The sequence below is a fragment of the Indicator indicator genome, chromosome 21, assembly GCF_027791375.1.
Source record: "Indicator indicator isolate 239-I01 chromosome 21, UM_Iind_1.1, whole genome shotgun sequence".
NCBI classification, from domain to species: Eukaryota; Metazoa; Chordata; class Aves; order Piciformes; family Indicatoridae; genus Indicator; species Indicator indicator.
In genome coordinates, this window is record NC_072030.1 from 17,589,915 (window position 1) to 17,605,458 (window position 15,544).

At 44.3% G+C, this 15,544-nt stretch overlaps 1 protein-coding gene across 1 annotated transcript; it reads right to left on the minus strand.

The window, feature by feature from the left end:
• Window positions 1-7,737: 7,737 nt before the first annotated feature.
• On the minus strand, window positions 7,738-13,613 carry FGF3 (fibroblast growth factor 3). The gene is made up of 3 exons (XM_054390592.1): window positions 13,355-13,613; window positions 11,141-11,244; window positions 7,738-8,070 (listed from the first exon to the last, which is right to left on the minus strand). The coding sequence occupies exons 1-3, from the start codon at window positions 13,611-13,613 to the stop codon at window positions 7,738-7,740; spliced, it is 696 nt and encodes a 231-aa protein (XP_054246567.1).
• Between the last annotated feature and the right edge of the window lie 1,931 nt (window positions 13,614-15,544).

The following is a 15,544-nucleotide window of genomic DNA, read 5'->3' on the forward strand; positions in this document are numbered from 1 at the left end:
GAAGTTTCAAGTTTAAGATATTTCTGCATGTTTGTACAGTATAAACCTCTCAAGTCAAATTTAATCTTTCCTAATGTTCTTAGTCACCTGATGAAGTGCTGAGGGAATGCCACTCCTCACAGCTTCAAAGCCACTACAGCAGTGCCAGCTGGCTTCAGCCAAGGATTTGGTACTCACTCCAAGCATGATATATGATAGGACTGCCAGGAAGCAAGACATAGATAATTTTGGACACAGGTAAATTTGTATGGAGGACAAATATGTTTGAGTCACCTTGTGGTTGTGCTGCTCCTTTAGAGCATGAACAAAGCATTGAAGGATACACTGGATTCCTGAAAGCTGTATAAAAGGTGGAGGTTTGCCTTAGAAAAGCACTTGAAGTTTCCCAAGAATCTTCTGATATTTAGCAGGTGTCTTCTTGCAATGATTGTAATAAATCTTAACAACCCACATGAAACCAGGCAAGAAAAGATGAAGATTCTCCTAATGAGGACCTTGAAGTTGCTGCTGAGGTCACGGTGGTAGTCTCAAACTGCAGTTTGCGTATGTTCTTACTTTTTTTATTCCTATAGGAATCAGTTGCTGCCAGAGCACACATGATACAAACTGGAATCCTGATTATCCACAGCTCAGCCATGGTCTGTGTTTCCCACAATACACCTCCATCTCTAGTATTTATTGCTTACATTGAAAAGCATCTCAGCTATTCAAAGCATTGGTTACTCAAATTCAGTAACTGGACCCATTAAATCAAACTGCAATTAATTTAGCTGCCCCAAAACCCCTCATGGCTGTACTGAAGCTGTACAAAACTTTGCACAAAACTATTCCAAAAGGTGAAGACTTATCTTTACTTTGAATAACCAACAGAAGGAAGAGATCTCAAAGCCTTAATATGGCTGTAGCTCTGGTGAGGTTTGTACCTTTGCAGGAGCATAAAAATGGGCCTGCGTAGAGTGAACTGAAAATCCTGCTTTTTGTTACTGCCAAGCTTGAACTGTAGTTCAAATAACAGAGTTGGAGAGTTGAGCCAAGTTCCTGAAATGCAATACTAGTTTCTACAGCAGTGACTCTTGCAAAGTCACCATATGCAGTCAGGATGACATCAGCCCAGTTCCTGGCTTGGTATTTTGTTTATTTTGCTTCCCCACCACCAAACACGAAGCCTATGCAGAGCTGTGCCAGTCCCTGCTCCCTCTGCCATCTGCAGAGCTGCTCTCAGGGCTCGTGCCCACAGCTGCCATAACGGGTGACTGAGGAGTATCAGACTTCCCCTCAGCCTTCCTGCATGAGTCTCATCTTGTTATATCCCTGCCTAACATGAGCTTGTCTTCTCCTAAGGTCTCCAGGTACAAATATTCCTGTACCACCACAGCTGAATGCAGTTTTACAATTGACAAATGTATCCCTGCTTTGCCATCACAGTTTAGACAAGTTCAAGTGTAGAGGTTTTTCACATGGTCTAGAAACCTAGATTTGCTCCAAAACTTACCAAGAAAACAAACTCTTGCCCTCCTAATTCACCCCCAATGCTTGAATCTTGTGTCAGTATTTCCATACCAGAATATTCCACAGTTTCTAAACTGTATTCTTTTATGAAGTTGCATTTATAAGAATCTCATTGATCCATAAATGTAGATTTTTTTTTTTTTTAGCTCTCTATAGATACAATGGGAAATCTATACAAAAACATGTCAGTGGCAACAAGAACATTTTGTTTCAAAGTCAGGTTGTCTGTGGAGAACTAGGCTGAAGCTTGGCTTACTGTATGAGACAGTGCCATTGCAAAAGTAATATTTGCTTTATCTTTTATAGACAGATTTTTAAATCAGAAAAGCTTTCTTGGTTTTCGTTCTTGGCAAAGAAGCCAACATCAATTAGAATCCCAAACAAAAAGAAGCATTAAATTTATGCTAAAGTAACCTTACCTTGTACTGAGCTGTGAGGCAGGAGTCCATCCACATGCTTTAAGAGAAGCTGTTAGAAGAAAGCAACATTGAGTTTCTTCCTCTTTTACCCAACAGGAGCTATTCAACCTTCCATCAAATCTGATGAAATTCCAACTTCTGAATTGTCCTTCCCCAAAATATCTCTGTATGGTCACAAAACCACAGAGCTACCAAATAAACCCAGTCTCTGGGTTCAAGCAGTCACCTCTTTTATAGGCTAACAAGGAAGGAGCTGATTGTGGCCAGAGGATGTGCAACAGCTGCCTTCCTTGGGCACACATTTAGGGAATTAAAGAACCTGTGATCCCCCTAAGCTCTAGAACAGGTGTGCTGGAACACCTGGAGCTTTTCTCTGGTTCAGAGCACTCTTCCTGAAGGGTGGTGGGGTTTGTTTGGCATCAGTTTGGGGCTGGATGACTACAGTTTGTGGTCTTTCAGGCTTTCTGGGAGGAGGCTGCTCTTACTTTATCTATCCAAGCATTCTACCATGTAGGTCAGAGAAAAAGAAGCAGTGATCTCCTCTGAAAATGTACAGAGAAGCTTCAAACCAGAGGGAAAAGTGTGGGCCCACAGGACGGGGAGCTGCAGGGGAGAAAGCTTTGGTACATTTCTTGGCTTAAGCTGGGAAAATTATTAGAGAAGTAGATTGCAGAAAAGAGTGAATTTATTCTATGCAGTGCAGAGATAAGAGGAAACAACACTAGGCTGAGTTCCTTAAGAAAAAGCAACAAATATGTGGGATCACCCTGACCCATTTAGATTAGGAAATTTAGGGTGTTTAAAAAAAAAATGGAGAAAAGCAAGAAAAAACTTGATCCCGAAGAGCTTTGGTTTCCCACCCTGGCCTCTCTGGGAAGGTCATAGAGAATCTTCATTTTCTACAGGCATTTTTGGATGCATTTGCAGTAAAGCACTGGAAGTGCAATGTGCTCATCATTCAGAAGTGAGGAAAGGGTTAATCCAATGCTAAGGCATTTCTTTCCATATGCACTACTGAATATGGCTAATAGATCCTTGAGGCAGACAGACTGTGGGACACAAATAAACTCAGTTTCTGCTGCTGTAGTTTTAGACCCATGCTGCCGTGAAAAAAATGTCTAAGGATTTAAGAACAATTTTCAGTTGGTTTCTTGGTTTGAGCCTGTGAGCCTCCAGTGTCTGCAGTGAAAACCAAGCATATGCAATGCTATCACAGCTATGCTGTGCAGAATCATCTCTGTCACCTACCTTCAGAGCCACTGTCTCAGAGACTGCCAGCAGATTCCTTTCAGGCTAGTTAATTTCTGGCTGCATAAAGTAACATCTGTGTTGCTTTCCCTAGTAGGAGCAGAAAAGGAAGGTGGAGCTTTAATCTGCTGACAATTTTTGTTTAGGCCTATTTCATGAAATGTTAAAGACACTGAATTCTGGTTGTACCTCATGAACAAGCCCATTTCCCCCTCCAAAATTCACAAAAGGAATCATTTCCAAAGAAAACACAATTGAAGGCAAACTCTTTTGTGTCTAGTCATCACTCATGATGTATTATAGGATAGTATCATCAAGCTTTCCAGATAGGTTATTTCCAGATGAAAAAAGACATTCCATTCAGAACCGTTGTGGTGTGAGATCTTGGGGTATTTTGGCACCATCAAGCAGAGTTTTCTTTGCTTAACACAAAAATGTGTAAAATCAACTGCCAGAGTAATTTCTAAGTCAGTAGAACAATGCATCCCAAGAGGGCTGGATCCTTCAAGTGTTCTGCAGCCAGTCCCACTGCCCTGTGCTCCTTACTCCTGCATGAGCATCAGGATATCTTTGAATTCTTACAGGCAAATCATTGGTCTTCCAATCCAGACTGCAATAAAGATATCACAGCCTGTAGGACTGTCACTGTAGGAAAGCAGAGTGTTTTCTACAACATCTGAGATGTTTTCTGATTTTTTTTTTTTTTTTAGTGGCTAGAGAGGTGATGTACCCTGGATTTTAGAATGGCTTCTCTCCTGCTATGCAATGGTGGCATCTGAACTATTGCAGAACTAAAACAGGACAGTTCTTAACCAGCTAAATTTGGAGGTGGCCTGAGAATGCTAACAAAGGAAGACAGTTACCATCAACTGTTCCTTAATTACAAATCTGATTGTTCACCTTCCCAAATTCTTCAAACCTTCTGAAACAGGAGACGTTTGAACTTGAGCACTGCTGCAAACTTCAAAGGACTATTTAAGATAACTTAAAAACCCAATAAATTTAAATCAATCAGTTCAAGACATTTTCTCCCTATGCAAAGCATTTTGTCACTGTCAGGTGAAGAAGGAAGAAGAAAAGTCTCCTCTAATAACAGAAGAAGCAAGTATGTCAGCTAAGGAATTGCAACCTTATCCAAACTATTCAGTTTTGTTATAGTCTTTAGTTCTCACAGGGCTACAAATATCCCAAATTTCCCTAGGGTTTTACACATATTCTCCTTCTCTTTCTCCCTCTTCTTTGCTAATTGATGCCACTGAAATAAATATCCCAAACATTATGCTTTTGGGAAGTGCTCTCATCTGAGGAACTCGATCCCAAAAGCAAGGCAACTTTTGCTTACAATAAAATAACTATTTTCATAGAATGGTTTGGGTTGGAAGGGACCTCCAAAGGTCATCCAGTCCAACCCCCTGCAGTCAGCAGGGACATCCTCCATTAGAGCAGGTTGCTCAGAGCCTTGTCCAGCCTCACCTTGAGTATCTCCAGGGATGGTGTCTCAGCTACCTCCCTGGGCAACCTGTTGCAGTGTTCCAGCACCCTCACGGTGCAGAACTTGTTCCTAACATCTAATCTAAATCTCTTCTAACTTCAAACCATTGCCTCTCATCTTGTCACTGCAGGCCTTTGGAAACAGTCCTTCTGCAGCCTTCTTGTAGCCCCCTTCAGGTACTGTAGTTGTCCTAATTAAATGTTTCTTTTCCCAAGGCCTACAGCACATTACCTGTGATTCAAAAAGCAGTATTTGAATTTCAGGACTATAAAAATATGCAGAATTTTCTTTGCTTTAGAGCTCAGACATGTAATTGTAGTGATGACTAAACTCAGAAAGGTTTGGCTTGATTTGTCTTAATACATAATTGAAAGATATGTTATACCACTCTCTTAGTATCTCACTTGGGTTTTGAGACCAGAAAAAGGGTTCCTCACGTTTAATGCAATTCAAAATACGTTGCTCTGAGGACAATTCCATAGACCTGTGCAATACATGTGCCCAGAAACATGAAGAATACTGTGCTATCAAATACAAATAAGCACTCAAACTCAAAGCTTTAATTGTCATCATTAACAGCTCTATCTTCTGAGGTTATTCTCTGAGAGGGAGATTCTGGATGTCCATGCAGAGTGGTGGCAGGATGCTCAGAGGAAAGGTTTTCATTGTAACTCAAAGAAATTTTTCAATGGCATTGTTTTGTGATGTCTGATATTGCTCTGCCTGGCTACATTTACTTGTCTGCTCCTCTGAGCTTGTATCTATTGATGAGGCTGTGAATCAAGATATGTGATGATTTGTATCAATGTGTTCAAACAGCTTTGCTGTCTAGATTTTTTTTTTCACCTTGAACTGTTCTGGATGGGACTAAGCCTTCTGAAAGCTGGGGGAGTAACCACATCCTCAGTTCAGCCAATTATATGAAGCCTTGTTAAGTTAAGCCTTGACAACTTAATAGTTGAACTAATGCAAACCCCATTCCCAAACTGGGTTGGTGCAACCACCAAAGCAAAGGCAAGCGTGGTCAGAAGGATTTCTTTGCCTATTGTTTTGCAAAGGGTTGTACGTTTGAAAAGGATTTCAACCTGTCAGTATCTGGGAAGTCTGGAATTCAAGGTTGCTAAAAAAAGTACTAAGTCATGAATGTCTGTAATGAAAAGTATTTCAACAAGAACATTAATATTTCTTAAAAGATGGAAAAAAAAAAAAAAAAAAGCACACAACAAAATCCCAAAGCCATCTCCTTTGATAATCACTGTAGTGAGACCGAGCCAGGAAAAATTCTAAGAATGTCAGTAAAATTGTTTTTGGCTGATGTGAAAATCATCACTTACCTGGAATAGTTAAAATGCCATTGCATCCAATCTGTTAATTATTGCTTTCTTTTGTCTTTCCCTTCCTTTTAAAATGCTTTTAATTTTTTTTTCTTTTTTCAGTGTTAGTATTTAGGCTTTCTTGGGATGAAAACTGAAACTAAAGTAAGGACACAGTTCATGTGTTAAGCTAAATTTCATTGCGGTTTCCTGTGGGAAGGTGGTTAAAAGAATACTGCCTGAAGAAGCACAGAGTACAGCTCGGAACAACGACAGGAGTAAGCAGGTGGTTTGCAGTTAGTGGTATTCCTCCCTCACCTAGAACAGCTGCCTGCTGGGGCAGTATGGCAGGAAGTTTGACTGCCTGTGAAAGAAAAGTAGAAGAAAAGAATGAGAAGAAAAATGGATCAAAACAGTGGCAGAAAAGCAAGGAATACAGTCAGCAAAAGCTCTTGGCCTTGAGAAAAGCTGAAAGCAAAGTGTTTGATAGGAAAATGGGCTTAGAGCTGGTGTGAAGGTGCCATCTTTGTGTTATGGGAAACAGGAGATTGTCTGCTTTAGACGGTCAGGATTGTATCAAAAATACCTGATGCAATCATTAGTCACTAGCTTTACAACAACAGTTTTCAGGAGACAGAAAGATAAGAATGCATCTTGTTTTTCTTCTGAGCTGAGGTGAAATGGATCTGAAAGCAGCCAAAATAAATATGGCCCAGAAAGGTGGAAAACTGGCTTTCTGAATCTCCAGCTGAAGGGGATCTTACCCAGCCACTTGGGCTCACTGACACTTTCCTTCTCTTGAATTTTGTTCTTGAAGCTTGAGAGCCCTGAAAACTTCACACATCCCTCTCTTTCCTGCCCAGTCAAATTGTTCAGCCTTCACCTGAAGGGAAATACAGAGGTGACACAGGGTTGATGGAGTAGTCAGAAATATATCCCCAAAACACCTCTGATGCCCAGGATGCAAAACTTAATTTTCTTCACTGACACAACCAACTTTGCAAAGGAACCTTGAATTCTTCAGTAATTTGGACCTTGTGTGGTTCACAGGAGAGTAAACCAATGCAAATGCCACTTCGCCAACCTTCACTTATCTGAATGACAAGGCCAAGTGTTTTAGGTTTTTAATTCAAGAGTATTCTAGCAACATGTCCATCTGTTGAAATGTTTGAAGCAGCTAAGATTTCACTTGTCTTGGAAAAAGTATAATTGATACTGGATGATTGTAGAGTAAAAATAAATACATGTAAGTCAAAAAATAAACCAGTTTTCTATCTCCTGTATTCCATAAAAATAGGAATGTAGCCTTTCATGAGGAACTGCCAAAAGAGCTATCACAGGGTCTGCTTTCTCTGTGGACACATGATTAGTAAGTGTAAACTACTGATAGGCTCTGGGAGGTCAGAGTCACTGAAGTAATCCTCTATGGCAAGTGACAATGAAAATGCTAGCAACAAAAAAGCTCTTTTGGGTTTGTGGGTTTTTTTTTAGAAAAGAAAATGTGAAAGTCATTGACAGAATTATTACATCCAACTAATTTACATTTGAACATTCCTTATTTCACCTCACATCTTTTACCACAGATAACAATTCTACAATAGCTAAAAGTAAGTGATGTGACTTCCAGTTCTATCACACAGTGTATAAAACACCTCCGTGTTAATGCCTGTCGTACAATCACAGCTGTTAGTTTTTTTAGTAGCATTTGGAAGACTCTCAGTTGTTTCCATCCTCTAGCCAAGCTCCCCCACCCCCATCAGCGTCCTCTCCTCCTCCTCTGGTTCTTGCTTGGGGGCTTCAGGAGACTCTCTCGGTATTTCACGTTCGTATGGAACAGTCGGACCATTTCATGGTCTTTGTTGTCCAACACTCTGGGCAGAAAGAGGGAGGATTTCTGTGTCCTGCGAGTTTTAAAGCCCCTTCTGGGTCGTCCTTTCCCATTGATTGAGACATACCAGAGTCTCTCTGCACTGGCTTTGCGCTTGGTGCCGGCTCTGCTGGGTACAGTCCGGTAGAGACGGGACGCGTAGGTGTTATAACCCAGCTCGTGGATCCTCTCCACAAACTCACACTCTGAGTTATAATTTTCCTGTAAAGCAAACGTGACAAAGCTTAAGAAAGACTGCACAGGTAATAGCTCTCTCCTACCTCAATAAGATTGGACTAAACTCTTAAGCAAGACTAAGATAAGGATAAGATAAGGACAGCAACATGTCTGGTGAGAAAAACTCAGACTGGTACTGCAGAAGGCAAGCAGAAGAGAAGTGCTGAGCCTGAACTGCTGCACAATACAGTGCTCCCTGTTAGCAGTGTGAGCATGCTCTGTGGATCAGAGACAAAATAAGACCACAAACAGCACAAAACCAGAAAAATGGCTTGTGAAAGGGAATGAATATCTCTGCTGCAAATTTATATTTTTTGCTCTTACGTACCCAGATCTACCATATCCAGATCTACCTGCAAACTGGAGAGATGATTTAACTGCTGCCCATCAACCTTTGACATCTATTGAAAACATAGAATCCTACAGTTTAATGTCAAATGTGGCTCTTTAATCGGTATCTTAGTAGCTAGATAAACTTGCAAGTCTGTTACATCCAGTTTGTTACAGGTAGCTGAGCAGTAAACAACATCTTTATGAAGCTTCTTTGTTTGCTGCGGTACCAAATGAAAGTACCCCTGGCCAGCAGTATGTTCATGCTCCTTTGTCACCAGCTGGAGGGGAGGACACACACCCACTCTGGGTGCTCACACTTTACAAGGTCTGTCAAACTTTGCCCCTTTTATCTGGTCCTCAGCTGAGAGAAAACCATGCATAAGCCTGGCACAAGGAAGTCCTTCCTCCTCCCTGAAAGAAGTAGTAAAGGACCTCACATACTGTACATCTTTTATTGCCTACAAAATCATCTTTGCTGTACCTGTGTGATTAAGATTTCAGCACCTAATGTGTGTAAGGCAGAGGGGAACTGCTACATGGTCTTTACAGAGGTTTTTTTATTTCACATCATCTCTCTGGAGGACATGGAAAGGGCTCAGGTAGCCAGGCTGGGGCCAAAAGAGCCATAAGCTCCATTAGCAACATGTTTTTAATGCTGTTCACTCCCCAGAAAGGCTGATAGGCATTTAACAAGATTTTAAAAGACTCCACATGTCTCTGCTTCACAGCTGTAAAACGGAAGTTCCCTTCCTTGCAAGGACATGGTTTTCATATGCTGTGGTGCTGGAGCCCATGCAACTACCATATGTAGGTAGATTTGCTGCCTGCCTACCTTAGTTTTGGTTGTAGAAGGTTTATGACAGAGGATAAACGTAGAGGATTATCCCAATCTGCCAAGGACACAAAGGAATCCTGCAGACTCAACAAACTCATTTTATTGACATGTGAAAGCTGGTGAACCAAGGGATAACAGAGTTATTCCAACACTGTTTCATAAAATGCTCCCTGGGCAATTATCCCCAGAGAAGTCAAATCTTATTTGAAACAGGGGTCTTGCACAGGTTCCTGGAACATCAGTAAGGTTGTTGGCCATTTTTTTTCTAGGCCATTCTTTTCTAGTGCACAGAAACGTTTCATGGCTGTTATTTCTTGGCAAGTGACAGCTGAACAAACTTCAGGATAGCCTGATGCTAGAACTAAAAACTAAAAAGGGAAGTTCAGGAGAAAAGAACTCTCTGGACTATCCTACTCTAGGCTTTTCTTTGCTCAGAATTAGTTTAGTCTTATTTTAATTCAGTTTAATTAATCTGGAGGGGGAAAAATACCAATTCCAAACAAGAAAGAAAGAAAGATGAGAAACAACTTGAAAATTCATCCTTCCCATTAATTTCTTTGGGGCAGACACTGTCTCTGAGCTGATGGAGGAGCTCTGTTCTAATGAGAATATGAACTGGAAGCACAGAAGTGGCCATCCATAGCTCTGACACAGAAGAGGCCATCCATAGCTCTGACACAGAAGAGCTCATATGGCCTCATTCCACTTTGACTGCGTTTTCCTTTTCCAAAATCATGATCTGCTGCTCTGCAGCAGCACAGAATCTTCATCACTACACACAGGGCCAGTAATCAGTGTGCACATCACATGAGACACGTTACAGAAGCTGGGCTGTAAACACTACCAGAAGACCCTTGAAAAGGTGGAGTAAAATATATTGAACCAGAGTGGTAACAGAGTTGATTGTGTTACCTAGGTTGCGTTCACATGGAAAAAGCTCACATATCATGCTGTCGAAATCAACTGAATTATATAGAATGACTGATTGGAGGAAGCCAGTTTCATGTAGCCATGCCTTACCCTCTCCAAACCTGTTTCCATGCCACAGGATTCTGGGAGAAGCTGCCCAGTATGGCTGTTACACAGAAAGAGATCACAAGATTGCTAGGGATGTAATCAAAGACAATGGAAGAAATTCAAGTAGGCAGATAATCTGCATAGTGCACACACAGGCAGATAGGCCTGAGTGTGTCCCTGAATGTGAAGAAGTCTAAGCTGAAGTATTTTATTCACTGAGAGAAAATATTGGCTGGGCTGAAAAGACAAGGCTCCCACTAATATTAGTAGAGCTCAGATTTTACCTCAAAGATCAGGATGACCAAAAAAAAAAAAAAAGAGTAGAATAAGGTGTTCGTTTAAATTTTTATCTTCTTGCACCTTCTCAGTACTTCCTTTCCTGCCTTTTAGTACCTGTAAATTCTTTCCCTGCCTAACCAAATACACTGTGCAAAGAAACTCCCATCAGCAGGCTACTTTCCAGTGACAGAAATGCTTAATTGCTTCTGGATACCCTGTCTGACACATATGTCCTCTCTCAGTGTCCAAGATCCATGTCAAATACAGATAGGGATAATTTTGAATAGAGATGGACATTCTGCACTGCAAAAACTGGTTCAGTGCACCCAGCTGCCCAGGTCTTTGGCTGTGTGAAATACCTTTGCCAAACACATTCTTCTGCTTTTGGCTGGACTGGCAGTAGGAAAGCAAAGAAACAGCTTCTTTCCACTGCTACAAGGGTGCTTTTGTTTGTCTGTAACAACTTCAGGCAGAAATCTGCTACAACATTAATCTTTTCTCCATAAGCATTAATTTCTAAGAAATCAGTGCTCCACACTGGAAGAGGAGATAGAAAATGACAGGTATACTCCAGGCTTAAGTAAAACTTACTGATGCATAAAGTCTCCCTCTTTTGTTCATGGCCAAGTATCTGCCGGAAAACAGCCCCTTAATGGCAACGATCCCAACATCAACAGCAGTTATTTCAAGAATACCTAGAAAGGGAAAGAACTATGAGATATCTTGTTGCTTGCCATCAGAGGTAATTTTCTGAGATGTCTGAATGACTGCTTACCTGCAGAGTGTGATTTCACACCTATCACTACTTCACATCAAAATCATCACGCAATCGTGTGAGTGAAACATGACTGTTACTCGAATCCACACAAAACAACCACGATGTGGGAATTGTTTGAGATAAGCTTTGGCAATAAATCCCTGGATACCTGATTGAGATTGAACTCTTTCAAAAATGAGAAAGATCTGACACTGAACTAGAGGCTTCCTTAATCCTGTATGTATATTTAAAAAAAAAAAAAAAAAAAAAAAAAAAAAAGTTTAAATCCTCTTTAATGCTTAGGAACACAAGAGCTCTTGACTTATTGAAACCAGTCACAAAGCTGTCCATTTCAGAACAAAGCCCTTGCTGAGGTTTCCAGGGGATAAACCAGAGCAAGTTGACTGCATTTTAGAGCCATGTATATAATCATGGAAGGAACTTGTCATTTAAGAAGTCAATGTAGCCCTCCAGACAAGGACAACATGACTGCCCAAGTCAAATCAAAAGGGAAGAGATTTTCAAGCCATTAAAGACAAGGTCACAAACACAAGAAGAGTGCCACAGGCAAGGCTGGCACAATATCTGCTAAAATGTTTATGTCCAGCCAAAGGTGCCAAGATGCTGATGGAGGCACAAATGGCTCAGGAGACATTGGGTTGTATGTGCAGATCTCTTTAGCTGGCTGGCTCAAACTGTTCTTGATTCTCCAGATGTGACCTGATGGCTCAGTACTTTCTATGAATTTTTGGAAACTAGAGGTGACCCTTGCACCCAAACTCACTGCTTCATTTTGGCAATGATAAAGCAGAGCCAGGAGCCTGTCCCCTTTGCGGAACTGGATTGCTGGCCTGATCGTGACTGGGAGAGCTGGGGGGGTTTGGTACAGCTGGTTTGAATCAGGCACCGGTTTGTTGCTGAAGGATGCCTCCTCCAGGCTTTGATAGCGAGGGAGTTTTCCTCTAGGAAATAGTGGTTTTCCTTTATGGACTTCAAACTGATCCCTGAGGTCTCCCTATCTCTGTGTGCCATCACCATTCGGGATTTACGCTTCCTGGGGTGGTGGGGCCGGGACAGAGGCCGGGCTGTGCCCGCGTCCGGGGCCGCGCTGGCTGCGGGTGCACCCGGGGCGCGCCCGGGGCTCCCCCGGGGCAATGGCAGAGCTGAGCCCTGCTCTCCTCCCTCCTGCCGCCCTCGCACAAACCCCCACACTACCGACATATCCCGTTTCATCTTAATTACCGCCGATCCCCGGCACATGTCAAAGGGGACAGATGTGATTTAGCCCGTGGAAGCTCAAGTCCCCAGCGGGAGACAAACTGGGGCAGGACGAGGAAGGCGAGCGCAGCAGCCTGCAACCCGTCGAGGAGGGCAGCGGGATTCAGCCCCTGCGTGATGTGAGGGCTCCGGCTGCCTAGCGGTCCGGGATGGGGCAGGGCTGGCGTGGGAAGCCCTCGGTGGAGCAAGTGACAAGTCCTGCGGGTTGCGCAAGGCAGGTTCCCGGTGCCCGTCGGGGGGAACTTGGGGTTTGAGGATCTGGCTCTACCCCGGGGGGACTGAGCCCCTCCGCCGCCAGGCAGGTCACCGCACCCTGCAGGACCCTCTCGGGAGTCCTTTGCCAGGGAGGCAGAGGAGGTTTCCTCATCGAGCCCGCCAGCTCCCGGGGCTGGAGTGGGAACCGAAAGGTGCAGAAAGGGAGCTGCGGGGTCCGGCGTAATCAGAGGGGCGGCCCCCAAAACGCAAAGGCGAAGTCTCGCCGACCACAGCGAGGGGAGGGAACGAAGGTCCCGGCAGCTGGGAGTGACCCGGTCCCCACCAAGGAGCTCCAGCCGCCATGCAGCGGCTCCGGCCCCGAGGCAGAGCTGGGCAGGAGGAGAGGCGGGAGCGGCTTCGCCACCGCCCCGTCCGGCACGGTCCCAGCACCCGCTGCCGCCTGCCCGCGGATGCTGGAGCAGGACGCAATTGGTCCGAGCGAGAGACATCCCCCTCCTCCCCACACAGTCAGGCCGGGGGGAAGCTGGATGGGGAAAGGTGTGCCCGGTACTCACTGAAAACGCTGTTTTTCTCCAGGGTGCCGTTGATCTTGCCGTTGGGGTGGATCTGGAGATGGTACTTGGTGGCACAGTAGAGTTTCCTGCGCCTGGGCGCTCCCCCGAGGTGCTCGTAGACGCCGCCTCGGCCCCCCGCATCCCGCCGCGGACGGGGGTCGCTCGGGGAGGCTCCGGTGGCCTCGGGCACCCCCGCGGCCCGCCCCGGGGACCACGGCTCCTGCAACAAACTCAGGAACAAGATCCAAATTATAACCATTGTGGCATGATGGCCGCAGCGCTTAGTCTGCTGGGGAGATGGAGGCTTGGAGCGAATGACACCAGGGGTCCCATTAAAGCCGTCTTGCTAGCAGCCCTCCAAAGTTGCAGAGCACACACTGCTTCGAGCCGTGAAACATCGGCAAGTTTTTATCAGCCTCGATCTGGCCCTTTTATCTGTCTCAGATTTACTTAAATCAATAGACATCAGCAAAGGCCACCGAAGAGTCCCAGCTGTTTGTATTAGATGGAGCTGCCGTGATCAGCTTTCTCCTTGGGTTTCCAGCTGGACAGACGACATGCGGGAGAGAGAGACAGACAGACAGGCAGGCAGGAGGAGGGAGAAAGGGAGAGAGAGAGACACCCACTGAATTTCGGCAAGAGACTGTGGGGGAAATAGTTGACCGACGGAGCATAGAAATAAAAGCAGCTTCCTGCAACAATAGCCTGATCTGCGACCAATTGATACAAAGCAGAGGAGGCAAAAGGTATCAGTCTCGTGTGAACTCCCAGAGTGCAGCGTGGATAAAATTACACAGCATCGCTCCCCGCCACACCACACACCCGCACACCCCCGCACTGGGGGCTGGCTGCGCCCGCCCCGGCCCCGCGGAGAAGCGCGGAGCAGCCGCGGACCCTCCGCTGGGCACCACCGCTTGGCCCGGGGGGTCGTGGGGGCGGTGTTGTGTGTGTGTGATGCTCGAAGCAAACGGCTTCGGGAGGCGGCTTTTGAAAGTACGCATGTTAAGCGCAGACGCGTAAGAAAGGGGGTGCGGGTCCTGGGGAGGCTGAAGGGGGGCGACGACGTTTTGATGGCTTTCACTCGGGCGTCAAGGTTTCTTCAGCGTGTGTGTGCGTCCCCTCGCTTTGTCCTCGGTGTCGAAAGCAAACAGTTATTACTAAATCAATCAGTTCACAGTTACAAATAACACTCTCTCAAATAGAGAGGTCTTTCACGATTTAGTAATTTCTAAATTAACTTAGACAAAGTCGAGCCCGCGAGTATTCCGATGCCCGCCCCTGAACGCATTAGTAAGAAGTTGGATCTAATCCTTTTCCCTAGCTCTGGTGCCTGGGAAGTCTCATTAGCTACAGCAGATCTGCACTCGCTACCCTGTAGCTTCACACCACCGCCTACGCTTTCAAAATCTCATGGAGCTACCTATAAATACATCGAAAAGAAGGCAAAAGGTCCAACAGCTCCCTGAATTGCACCATTCCTGTGTGCCACTCAAAGGCGGCTCGTTAATTAGATTTGCATCTGAAACTGGCAGTAGGAGTTTTGGGGAAGTGTTTGAGAGATAATTAGTATTAATGTGCTCGAAGGGCACACAAATACACCTTTGAAGTGAGTCATGTCAGAATTTAAGCGGTTGAGCTTGATCAATATAATTTTTTTTCCAGATCTGGTGCACAAGATCTATAAAATATTACTATGTAGAGCACGAAGAGTTTCTTACACTTTAAAGAGCTCTTTAAAAAAAAAGGCATTTACTAGTGAGAAAATAAGGGAAGAGATATGACTTTTTCCTACAAGGAATGACAGGAGGACGAAACGATCTTGAAAGCTACTCCCTGTTTTAAGATGTGCTTAATATTTAGTAGCTCTCCAAGGCTAAAAGCGTTTTCACTATACAGTCGTCTGGAATAAAAGGAAACACATAAAAAACCCACAAGCACCCCTCTCTGCCATTACCACCCCTTCCTCCTTCTTTTCTTCCCCACAAATTAAGCCCCAGCCTCACAAGGAGAGTTTGATCTGGGGATGAGAAATGTTTGTACAATTAATTCTTTGTTGCTGTTCCTCTGCAATGCCACTCCCAGGGAGTCGTCGAGTTTCAGTATATTTAAGAAAAGTAAACGATTGGAAATTAAAATAACCGGAGCACTGTATCTAGGTACAGGACCCCAGACTTGAAGTGTCCGAAAACA